Source organism: Muscardinus avellanarius (assembly GCF_963383645.1).
Source record: "Muscardinus avellanarius genome assembly, chromosome: 3".
Taxonomy (NCBI): domain Eukaryota; kingdom Metazoa; phylum Chordata; class Mammalia; order Rodentia; family Gliridae; genus Muscardinus; species Muscardinus avellanarius.
In genome coordinates, this window is record NC_137788.1 from 114967068 (window position 1) to 114979480 (window position 12413).

The following is a 12413-nucleotide window of genomic DNA, read 5'->3' on the forward strand; positions in this document are numbered from 1 at the left end:
TTTGAAACTTTGCCGCCCCGTCTGGCTGTGAGCGTTCTCTACAGCCTGGGCTGGCAGCGTGCTAATCTTTCAGTCTCTCTCCCCACCCAATCCCCACTTGTGGGCGAGGTCTCCATGAGGTTCGTTAGGTGCACAGCCTGCAGCTTATTGGCTTCAAATGTATTCTCCTTTGTCGTGGTCTCTTTGGGGCCAGTTGGGAGAAAGAGAAACCAATAGTGTAACTGTTTTGATACTGAATATTGACAAGTGTCTTTTTGAAATAAAGAACCAGTCCCTCCAACCCTCAGACTTCCATGACTTTTATTTATTCAACCAAACGTGCTTTTTCCCCAGGAGTTGAGTGTAGAAATAAGATCTTTGTGGATGGTAGCAACAGGACTTAATGTGCATTATACACTTACACTTTGGAAGCAAACCAAAACGGCTCAGAACTCTGCTCCTTAATTCCTAGCTGTGTGCTGTGAGAAAAACCAACTGCCGTCATCTGTAAAATGGAAATAACATGTATTGTCAGGGGAAATGTGAAGATCAGAAATAGTGCTAGGCCTTTTATAGGTTACTTTATTTCATACTAGCATCTTCAGGTTCAGCTCTACATTTTTCTTTACAACCGTTTGAATACTTTCTAATAAACATGCATTTTTTACACTACCTACCATATGTTGTTACTTACACTTATACCTATAAATGTGTGGTGTTTGTAGACTCTCGAGACAGCTTTTCAGGTAACAAACAGCCTATCGGGTATTTGGAGAAAAGCTAATTGAACAAGTGCTTCCAGGGTATTTGCTTAGAAACAGGCTACATGAGTAGATGGCTTTCAAAGCTGCTTTTGAGATGCCAGTGGCTGGTCATTTCCTGCACTGTGGCCTTGAAGTGGACATGAATCTGACTTCCTAGTAAAGATTACACAGTTTCCTTGACAAAGTCCAGCTGTTTATGCTAGAGACTGGAAACTTTCCATTTATAGGAATAGACCATTGCTGACTGGAAATTATTGCAAAAAAATTTTTTTTTAAAATCTAGGGACCAAACACAGACAACAGAATGAGATAAGATGGGGAAATTTTTCTTAGACTTTTTTTTGGTGGTACTCGGGGTGGAACCCAGAGGCTTTCAACCTCCGGGCTTCACTCCCAACCCATTTTATATTTTATTTGCAAACAGGGTCTAAGTTGCTGAGAGCCTCATTAAGTAGCTGAGGCTGCCTTTGAACCTGTGCGACCCTCCTGTCTCAGCCTCCCACGCCCAGCTTCGTAGACTTTTATTGTTGCTTACTGTTGAAAAGACCAGCCTGGTGGGTGTGGTAGCACGTGTCTGTAATCCCAGTATTAGGAGGCTGGGATAGGAGGGTCACAGGTTCGAAGCCAGCATGCAGTAATTTAGCAAGACTCTTTCAAAATAAAAATAAAATAGGGCTGGGCGTGTAACTCAGAGGTATTCATCTCCTGATTTAGTCCACAGCACCAGAAACATCTTCCATAGTTACTTATTTTGTAACATTGGGAATCATAGCGGGGGAGGGGGATTATAGCGGGGTCTTGCTAGATTGACGCGTTTCACTGCTTGGTGAACCTGTGATCCTTCTGTCTCAGCCTCCCAGATAGTGGGATTACAGACATGTGCCACCACGCCGGCCAGGACTTCATTACTAAGGTTCCCACAATTCCAAGCAAGATAGGCCCCGCCCCCTGGTGACGTTGCGCCTGCGGATTGGCGGGAGACGCGGCTGCCGCAGAGCGGGAATCCGGAACCTGGCAGTCGCCATGGCTGGGCCCCGAGGCGTGAGGCTGGCTTTGTGCTGGCTCCTGCTGTGTTGGCTTGGGACCCGGGCCAACAAGCTTAACGTGCCCCAGGTGCTGTTGCCCTTCGGCCAGGAGCCAGGCCGGGTGCCCTTCGTGCTGGAGGCGCAGCGCGGCTGCTACACCTGGTGAGGAGGCGGTCGCAAGCTTGTGCCCCCCACACGAGCCCCGAGGAGGGAGGCCACACCTCCAGGACCCGCAGGGATGCGTGTGCGCACTGCGTGAAGGGGCCTGGCGCGTAAGGATGGAGAGGACCGCGGCTTTGGGGATAGTGGCCAGGCCCGGATATGGCGCACCCTGCCCAAGGGCCCTCCTGGGAGAAAGTCCTGGGATGTGTGTTGGGACTGGCAGACACTGGGCAGCTGTCAGGGCACAGGGAAGCCTGTGGTGGAGGCCACAGGTCGTCTCCAAAGTGAGGACCTTATAAGGTCAATTCAACTAGGGGAGAGTGAGTTCCCAAGAACTATGGACATTTATTTAGGAGCAAAAAGATCTGGAGTGAGCCGGGTATGGTGGTGCACGCTTGTAATCCCAGCATTTGCGAGGCTGAGGCAGGAGAATCGCGGTTCACGGACAGATTTAGCTGCTTAGTGAGGCCATTTGCTCCACGGTAGAATTCCCTAGGTTCAATCCCCAGTAACACACACACACACACACACACACACACACACAATGACCTTGACTAAATATGGGAAGAGATGGTTTTCTGGCGTGAGAGGACCCATGGCTAGGTTATGTGGTTACCTAAGTTGTGAGGGAACTTAAGGGAAGCAAGTTCTGAGAAACCAGAATATTCATTGTAAATGGAGGAAATTTCTCTTAAGAGAACCAATGAAGTGTAACGTGGTGTCCCAGGCCTATAATCTCAGCACTTGGGAGGTTGAGACAGGAGGATCACAGATTCAAAGCCAGCCTCAGCAATTTAGAGAAGCCACATTTTCAAAATACAAAATGAAAAGGCGATGTGGTGTAGCTCAGAGGCAGAATGCCCCTGAGTTCAATCGCCAGCACCACAAAAAAGAGAAGCAGTGAGGGTTTTTTTCAGCGTGAGAAGTTCCCCTTTCATTTTATGAGGCTGTATAAAGAAATTAGGCTTGCAAGAGGCCCCAGTGTGTTTTTCATGACCGAGAGGATGATACTAGAAATTTTTCTAGGAGCCGGGCGTGGTGGCACACGCTTGTAAAAAAAAAATCCCAGCATTTGGTAGGCTCAAAAAGGAGGATCATGGTTCAGACAGCCTCAGCTACTTAGTGAGGCCCTCTGCAACTCAGTGAGACCCTGTTTCAAAATAAAGAATCAAAAATAGGGCTGGGGGTGTCGCTCGGAGGTAGAATGCCCCTGGGTTCCATCCCCAGTACCAAAAAGAAAAAAGAAAGAAAAAGAAATGTTTCTAGCACTGCAAGCTGTTCCATCCATCCATAAAATTTTTTTGGTCTATAAAGTTGGACTCACACCTCCTAATTTAGGTGGCTTTTCCATCTTAGATAGCAGCCCAGTATCTAGGATTAGAGGAAATAATTTCTCAGAGCATAAGAAAGTCCTGTCTCCCATTGGAAATGTCTTCACTGGAAACATAACATTGATACTATTTTTATATATGGAAGGGAAAATGTGATATTTTACTCTTATTTTAAACATTAACAGAGGAATAGAACACTACTGGGACTTTGCCTAAGAGCTCATTGGGAAAATGTTCTGATGAGTTTCTCCGTGTGTGTGTGTGTGTGTGTGTGTGTGTGTGTGTGTGTGTGTTACAGGGATGGAACCCAAGGGCATTCTACCACCGAGATATGCCACCAGCCCTATTTTTCATTCTTTATTTTGAAATGGTCTCACTGAGTTGCAAAGGGCCTCATTAAGTAACTGAGGCTGTCTGTGAACCCGGATCCTCTTGTCTCAGCCTCCCAAATGCTGGGATTACCCATTTTAATTCTTATAGCTGGGTGCAGTAGTGCACGCCTGTGATCCTAGTACTTGGAAGGCTGAGAGGAGAGTATCACAGGTCTGAGGCCAGCCTCAGGAACTGAATGAGACCTTCAGGAACTTAGTGAGACCCTTTTCAAAATAAAAACGGAAGTCAGGCATGGTGGCGCATGCTTGTAATCCCGGTACTTGGGAGGCTGAGACAGGAGGATCACACGGGTTCGAAGCCAGCCTCAGCTACTTAGTGAGGCTCTCAGCAACTTAGTGAGACCCTGTTTCCAAATTTAAACCAAAAAAAAAAAATATATATATATATATATATATATATATATATATATATAGTCTGGGAGTATAGCTCAGAGGTAGAAAGCCTCTGGGTTCCACCCCCAGTACCACAAAACCAGCCTCAGCTACTTTGTGAGACCCTCTGGAACTCAATGAGACCCTGTTTCAAATAAAAGAATAAAAAATGGGCCTGGAGGTATAGCTCAGAGGTAGAATACCGCTGAGTTCAACCCCCAGTACCACAAAAATATAAAGAAAAAATAAAGAAGCTGGGTATGGTGGCATATATCTGTGATCCCAGTACTTGGGAGGCTAAGAAAGGAGGAGCACAGGTTTGTGGCCAGTCCTAGCAGTTTAGGGAGGCCCTTAGCAATTTAGTTAGATCTGTTTCAAAATAAAAAATTAAAAAGGGTGGGGGGAAGTTGAGTGCAGTGGCACATGCTTGTAATCCCAGTACTTGGGAGGCTGAGACAGTAGGACTGAAAGTTCAAAGCCTCAGTAATTTAGCAAGGCTCTCAGCAACCTTGTGAGACCCTGTTTCCCAATAAGAAATACAATCATGTTGGAGGTGTAGCTTGGTGTGGAATGCCTCTGGGTTCAATCCCCAGTACCAAAAAATAATAAGAAATAATAGGGTGGGAGGTGTGAGTTACAGGTAGAACAGGCCTAGGTTCAATCTACAAAATAAACAAATTAATAAGCTTGTATAGAAGGACACACCTGTAATGCCAGTACTTGGAAGGTTGAGACACAATGATCTTGGGTTTGAGGCCAGCCTCATGCAACTTAGCAAGACACTCTGCAACTTAGTGAGATCTTGTTTCAAAATAAACAAATAAAATAGGGCAGGGGGTGTAGCTCAAGGGTAGAATGCCCCTAGGCTCACTCCCCAGTCCCTCCCCCCAAAAAATGTCACTTAAGTATACCTGATAGTATAGAACATGGAAGAAGTATAGAAGTCTCTCTCTTTTCTTTTTTTTGCAGTACTGGGGATGGAACCCAGGGGCATTTGACCTCCAAGCTAAACCCTCAGCCCCCTTTTTTATTCTTTATTTTTATTTTGAAACAGGGTCTCACTGAGTTGCAGAAGGCCTAACTAAGTAGCTGAGGCGGTTCACAAACCGCAGTTCCCGTCTCAGTCTCCCAAATGCCAGAATTACAAGCGTGCGCCACCACGCCTGTCTTCGAAGTCTCTTGCACACTAACTCTGACCTGTGTATTTATCCTCTTGAGTGTGTCGTTCTGGCAGGCACTCCACCCACCACGAAGCGGTTACTGTTGAGCCTCTGTTTGAAAATGGCATCTTATGTTCCAAAAGAGCTGTACTCATTGCTGAATCTACCCAGCCTGTGCGCCTCAGCAGTATCATTCTTGCTCGAGAAATAGGTATGTGTAAAGACTATGTATCACTTCTGGGTAGAGTCATGGATGGATGTCTTGTATAGATGATTAACATAAACGGCAGAGGCTTCAACTGATAAGAAGTAGAAAAAAGGATTCCTGCCACATAAACCCCAAAAGTGGCATCCTGTGTGGCCCCCGCCCCGTTTTGGTATCTGCAGTCCCTGGAATGGTGTCTTATACCATGGGAATTCTAGTTGAGTCAACGAAGGAATCATTCATCCTAATTTGGGGGGGAAGGTCTGATGTTGGTCTGGAGCATTGATTCACAAAATTGGCTCTACTATCCCCAGACTGGGGGGATGGTCGTAACTTGGGATGTAATTGGGGAGTTGAATAAAAATAAGGGGGGGGGCAGAGAAGGCCCCTGCTCACTAAATTGAGGATGGTCTCATCTATAAATTTTAATGCTGGCCCTTTTTTGGTTTTGAGGAGTGAACACAGCATTCTGCCTCTGAGCTATACCTCCATCCCCACCCTCCACTCTGTGTGTGTGTGTGTGTGTGTGTGTGTGTGTGTGTGTGTGTGTGTGTGTGGTACTAGATTGAACCCAGGGCCATTCTACCTCTGAGCTATACCCCCAGCTCTAATTTTTATATACTTTATTTTGGAACACATCTCACTCAGCTGTGGAAGCCTCCCTAAGTAGCTGAGGTTGGCCATGAGCCCGCGATCCTCCTGTCTCAGGTACTGGTCCATAGTTCTCACGCAGCATTACAGCTGCTTTGGTTCCGTCAGCGCCCAGCACATTTCTCCACCGAAGACAAGGATTTAATTTCCCATTTATTGCTAGATTATCTAGTGCCTATTATTTAGTGTATGTGTTTTTCTAGGCTCGCCCTTCCTTCCTCCCTCCCTCCCTCCCTTCCTTCCTTTGCCATCCCTGGAACTGGAACACTTCCTTGATGGTAATTCTACAAGGAGATCATGTGAGATTTTTCCTCTTGGCTTTTGTCCATATTCCGTGTTTTGGTATTTGTGTGTGTGTGTGTGTGTGTGTGTGTGTGTGTGTGTTTTCCTGGGGATTAAACCTCAGTGCATTCTACCTCCAAGCTACACACCCAGCCCTTTTTTTTTTTTTTTGAAGATTTAAAGAAGTTTATTAGAAAGATAGAAATACAGAAAATAGAAATACAGGGGGTGACTCGAAATGAATACACCCACCCAGTCCTTTTTAATTTTTGTTTTGAAACAGGGTCTGGCTAGGTTGTTGAGAGTCTTGCTGTGTAGCTGAAGCTGTCTTCGAACCTGCAATTCTCCTGTCTCAGCCTCGCAAATACTGGGATTACAAGCATGAGCCATCATGTCTAGTTTGGTCTTTAATTCTTTTAAGTTTGGATTTTATTATTCAGTTAACTATTACTAAATTAGATTGATTTAATTAATTTTTTTTTAACTGGGCACAGTGGCATATGCCTGTAATCCCAGTACTTAGGAGGCTGAGACAGGTGGATTGCATGCTCAAGGACAGCTTCAACAAAATAACAACTCTCAGCAACCTAGTCTCAAAACAAAAAAAATTTTTAAAAGGGCTTAATTCCCCATACCAAAAAATAAAACAAAACAGGGCTGGGAATATAGAACATCTCCAGTACTCAAAAAAAAAAAAAAAAAATGCCGGGCGTGGTGGCGCACGCTTGTAATCCCCGCGCTTGGGAGGCGGAGACAGGAGGATCGCGCAGGTTCGAAGCCAGCCGCGCTGGCGTAAGAGACCCTGTTTCAAAAATATAAAATAGGTCCGGGAGCGTAGCCCGGAGGTAGAAGGGCTTCCAGGAACCCCAGTACCACCAAAAAAAAAAAAAAAAAAAAAAAAAAAGGTATCTTCACTATAAAGTTCCAGTTTTCTCCTTTCCATACACTGTTCACTAAAAGCGATCACTAAGCCAGGCATAGTGGAGCACGCTTATAATTTCGGTACCTAGGAAGTTCAGACAGGAGGAGGCAGGTTCGCAGCCAGCCTCAGCAGCTTGAATCCGTGGTTCTCCTGCCTCAGCCTCCTAAGAGTTATAATTACAAAACAGGAGTGCACCACCATGCCTGCCTTAGCTTTGATTTGTTTGTGAGTCTGATACTAGGGATCGAACCCAGGGGGTTTTTACCTCTGAGCTACACCCCCAGCCCTATTTTTAATTTTTATTGATTTTCTTTTTATTTTGAAACAGGGTCTAAGTTGCAGAGGGGCTTGCTAAGTTGCTGGCTGTGAGCTGGGCATCGTGGCGCATGCTTGTAATCCCAGCATTCGGGAGGATGAGATCGGAGGATCATGGCTCACAGCCAGCCTCAGCTACTACTTAGCAATGTCCTCTGCAACTCAGTGAGACCCTGTTTCAAAATAAAGAATAAAAAATAGGCAGGGGGTATAGCTCAGAGGTTGAATGCCCCTGGGATCCATACCCAGACCCGCAAAAAAAAAAAAAAAAAAAAAAATTGCTGAGGTCTTCCTGTTTCAGCCCCCCAAGTGCTGGGATTACAGGAATGCACCACCACACCTGGCTGTTTGGGCCTTTTTTGTTTTTTCTTGGTACTGAGGATTGAACACAGTTCTGCCTCTGAGCATGTTACACCCCAAACCTGTTTTTTATTTTTATTTATTTTTATTTTGAAATGGTCTCACTGAGTAGCCTGTGATCCTTCTGTCTGAGCCTCTGTTTTGGGTTTTTATTAATTAAATTTTTTTTTTTTTGGTGGTACTGGGGTTCCTGGAAGCCCTTCTACCTCGGGGCTACACTCCCAGACCTATTTTTACATTTTCATTTTGGAAACAGGGTCTCCTAAGCCAGCGCACGGCTGGCTTCGAACCTGCGCGATCCTCCTGTCTCCGCCTCCCAAGCGCGGGAATTACAAGCGTGCGCCACCACGCCCGGCCTAATTTATTTTTTAATTTTTTATTTTTTGCAGGTCTGGAGATGGAACCCAGGGGCATTTGACCTCCGAGCTACACCTTCTGCCCCATTTTTTATTTTGTTTTTATTTTTGTTTTTGTGGTACTGGGGATGTAACTCAGGGGCATTCTACCTCTGAGCTATCCCCAGCCCTATTTTTTTTATTCTATATTTTGAAACAGCGTCTTACTGAGTTGCAAAAGGCCCCACTAAGTAGCTGAAGCTGTCCACCCGTGATCCTTCTGTCTCAGCCTCCCAAATACTGGGATTACAAGCATGCGCCACCATGCCCAGCTTGTTTTGGGTTTTTACTTTCTTGGTCCAGGAAAAAAAATTAGAGAGATTGAGATTAGTTGGGCCTGGTGGCACATGCTTATAATTTTAGTATTTGGGAAGCTGAGACAGAAAGATTATAAATTCGATACCAGCCTCAACAACTTAGTGAGACCATGTTTCAAAACAAAAAATAAAATAGGGCTAGGGATGTGGCTAAGAGGTAGAATGCCCCTGGGTTCAATTCCCAGTAGCACAAAAAGAAAAAAAAAGAGAGATTACTGAAAGAATTGACATATGGTTACCACCATCTTTCCTAATTAAATATTTTTTATTTTATTTTTTCATGATAACTGGGAATGAGACCCATTGGCATTCTACCTACCTCTGAGCTACACCCCCTAATGGATTTTATTTCTTATTTGGAAAGAGGATTTCACTAGGTTGCTGAGAGCCTCACTCAATTATTGAGACGGCAATCCTCCTGTCTCAACCTCCCAAGTACTAGGACTGCAAGGGTGTGTTTAATGCCTGGCTATTAAACACATTTTATTTATTTATTTGTTTGTTTTTGTAGTACTGGGGATGGAACCTAGAGGCCTTCTACCTTCAGGCTACACCCCAGACCTATTTTATTTTTTATTTAGAAACAGGGTCTTACTAAGTTGCTGAGAGCCTCCTAAGTAGCTGAGTCTGGCTACAACCTGTTATCCTCCCATTTCAGTACTGAGATTACAAATGTGCACCACCACGCCCAGCTAAATACATTTTAAAAGTCTGCTAACACTTTCATTTTATAAAAGAAAAAATTGCCACTTAAAAATATAAGAATAAACCGGGCGTGGTGGCGCACGCTTGTAATCCCCACGCTTGGGAGGCTGAGACAGGAGGATGGCAGTTTTGAAGTCAGCCTCAGCTACTGAGTGAGGCTCTCAGCAACTTAGTGAGACCCTGTTTCCAAATAAAGTATAAAATGGGTCTGGGAGTACAGCCCAGAGGTAGAAAAGCTCCTGGGTTCCACCCCCAGTACCACCATAAATAAATAAATAAATAAATAAATAAATAAATAAATAAATAAATAAATAAATAAATAAGATTAAGCCAAGTGTGGTGGCGCATGCTTGTAATTTTAGTACTTGGGAGACTTAGGAGCATCGAAGGTTCGAAGTTAGACTCAGCAACATAGCAAGGCTCTCAGAAACCTAGTGAAACCCTGTTTCCAAATAAATAAAATCAGGCAGGGGGCATAGCTTGGGGGTAGAATGTCTCTGTGTTCAATCCTCAGTACCAAAAGAATACATATATATATAAGAATAAACTGAGCATGACGGCACACACTTGCATTATGGTGGTACACATTTGTAATCCCAGTACTTGGGAGGCTAAGACAGGAAGAGTCCAGGTTCACAGCCAGCCTCAGCAACTTAGTGAGGCCTTTTGCAACTTAGACCCTGTTTCAAAATAATAGAATAAGTCAGGTGTGGTGGCCCACACTTGTAATTCTAGCATTTGGGAGACTGAGATGGGAGGATCACAGTTTGCCGACAGCCTCAGCTACTACTTAATGAGGACCATGGCAACTCAATGAGACCCTGTTTCAAAATAAAGGCTAAAAATAAAAATAAAGGGCTTGTGGTGTAGCTCAGAGGTAGAAGGCCCCTGGGTTCCATCCCCAGTACCACAAAAAATAAATAACTAAACTCTTATTTTTCTCATTTTTCCATGGATGAGTGAAAATGTCATCATAGGTCAGAGTTTGGAAACCAGTGGCCTAGTAGCTTATAAACAGAGGCTCTTAAATCTTGTCCTTATGCTATTTTCTTGTGTAGGTAAAGGCACCTTTCAATCTCTCTTTTTTTTGTGTGTGTGTGATTCTGGGGATGGAACCCAGGGTATTCAACTGCTGAGCTACACCCCCTGCCCTATTTTTTATTCTTGATTTTGAAACAGGGTCTCACTAAGTTGCGAAGGGCCTCACTAAGTAGCTGAAGCTGTCTGCGAACTGTGATGTTCCAGTCGCAGCTGGGATTACAAACGTGCGCCACCACACCTAGTTCAGTCTCTCTTTTTTTATAAACTTTAGAATAATCTTTGTGTTGTTGAGACAGTTAATGCATTAATTTATTTTTTTTATATTTTTTGCGGTACTGGAAATGGAACCCAGGGGCATTCTACCTCCGAGCTGCACCTCCAGCCCTATTTTTTATTCTTTATTTTGAAACCGGTCTCACTGAGTTGCAAAGGGCCTAAGTAGCTGAGGCTGTTTGCAAACCAGGATCCTAAGGTCTCAGCCTCCTGAATGCTGGGATTACAAGGGTGCGCCCCACGCTCGGCGTGACAGTTAATGCATTTATGACTTGCTGAATTTCTCAGTCTTTTGATTAATCGTAGTGACCGACCATGAACTACGCTGTGACGTTAAAGTAGATGTGATCAGCAGCATTGAAATCATATCTCGGACCCGAGAACTCTACGTAGATGATTCGCCTCTGGAACTGATGGTGAGGGCGTTGGATGCTGAAGGTAAAGAACTTCAGAGGGTTCAACAGACTCCCTAAAATAAAACAGTATTCTTTTCTGCTTAGCACTTGGGAATAGGAACTTGGGCAATAAAAGCAGATTGGAAATAAGATTCACTTTCTCATTCACAGCTCAGTAACACTTGAGATTAGTTCAATATATTAGCTGCTTTCTTGCTTAAAACTTCCTCATTAATTGTTATCTCTGAACTTTTGTGTTTGTGTGTGTGGTCCTAGGGATTGAACCTAGAGGCATTCTATCTCCAAGTGACACTCCCAGGCATTTTTAATTTTTTTATTTTTTTGAGGTACTGGGGGTGGAGCTCGGAGGTAGAATGCCCCTGGGTTCTATCCCCGGTACCGAAAATAAATAAAAATTTAAAAATAAATAAAAAATAGAAAGGGCTTGATGATGTAACTCAGAGGTCGAACATTCCTGGTTTAATTCCCAGTAATACGTGCACATGCATATACCACACACACACACAACGAAAACGAGCCTTCCACATGCTACACAAGTGTCCTTGTGTGTGTGTGTGTGTGTGTGTGTGTGTGTGTGTGTGTGTGTGTCTGTGGTACTGGGGGTGGAACCCAGAGGCTTTTCTACCTCTGAGCTACACCCCCAGCCCTGGTTTTTATTCTTTATTTTTTTAAACAAAGGGCCTCACTAAGTAGCTGAGGCAGTTTGTGAACCAGGATCCTCCTGTCTCAGCCTCCCAAATGCTGGGATTACAAGCGTGCACCACTCTGCCTGGCTCTCTTTTTTTTATTTTGAAACAGGGACTCTAAATTGCTATGCTAGCCTTGAACCGGGGATCTTCCTGTCTCAGCCTCTCAAGTGCTGGGATTTCAGGTGTACACCTCTACACCTGGCAAAGCCCTGAGTTTGAGTCCCAACACTGGAAAAAATAAATAAAATTTATTACCACTGTCTTGGTAAACTATTTAGTTTTTTTTTGTGTGTGTGGTACTGGGGTTTCTGGAAGCCCTTATACCTCCGGGCTACACTCCCAGACCTATTTTTACATTTTTATTTGGAAACAGGGTCTCCTAAGCCAGCGTGCGCGGCTGGCTTTGAACCTGCGCGATCCTCCTGTCTCTGCCTCCCAAGCGCGGGGATTACAAGCGCGCGCCACCACGCCCGGCTATTTAGTAATTTTTGAACCTGAAAAATGAACTATTCTGGAATCCAGTTTTATGTTGTTTTTTGTTTTTAGCAGGTCTGGGGATGGAACCTAGGGGCATTCCAATTTATTTATTTATTTATTTATTTATTGATCTATTTATTTATTTATTTACGGGTCTGGGGATGGAACCCAGGGACATTT

The 12413-nt window shown here is 44.3% G+C and overlaps 1 protein-coding gene across 1 annotated transcript in view; it reads left to right on the forward strand.

The window, feature by feature from the left end:
• Window positions 1-1826: 1826 nt before the first annotated feature.
• Window positions 1827-12413, forward strand: part of NUP210L (nucleoporin 210 like) — a gene marked incomplete at its 3' end in the record, with an annotated part of 83573 nt that continues 72986 nt past the window's right edge. Inside the window, exons 1-3 of the mRNA XM_080691586.1 lie at window positions 1827-1930; window positions 5260-5396; window positions 10958-11089. Coding sequence (XP_080547712.1) covers window positions 11065-11089 — 25 coding nt within the window. The 5' untranslated portion in view covers window positions 1827-1930; window positions 5260-5396; window positions 10958-11064. The remainder of the gene's footprint in view (window positions 1931-5259; window positions 5397-10957; window positions 11090-12413) is intronic.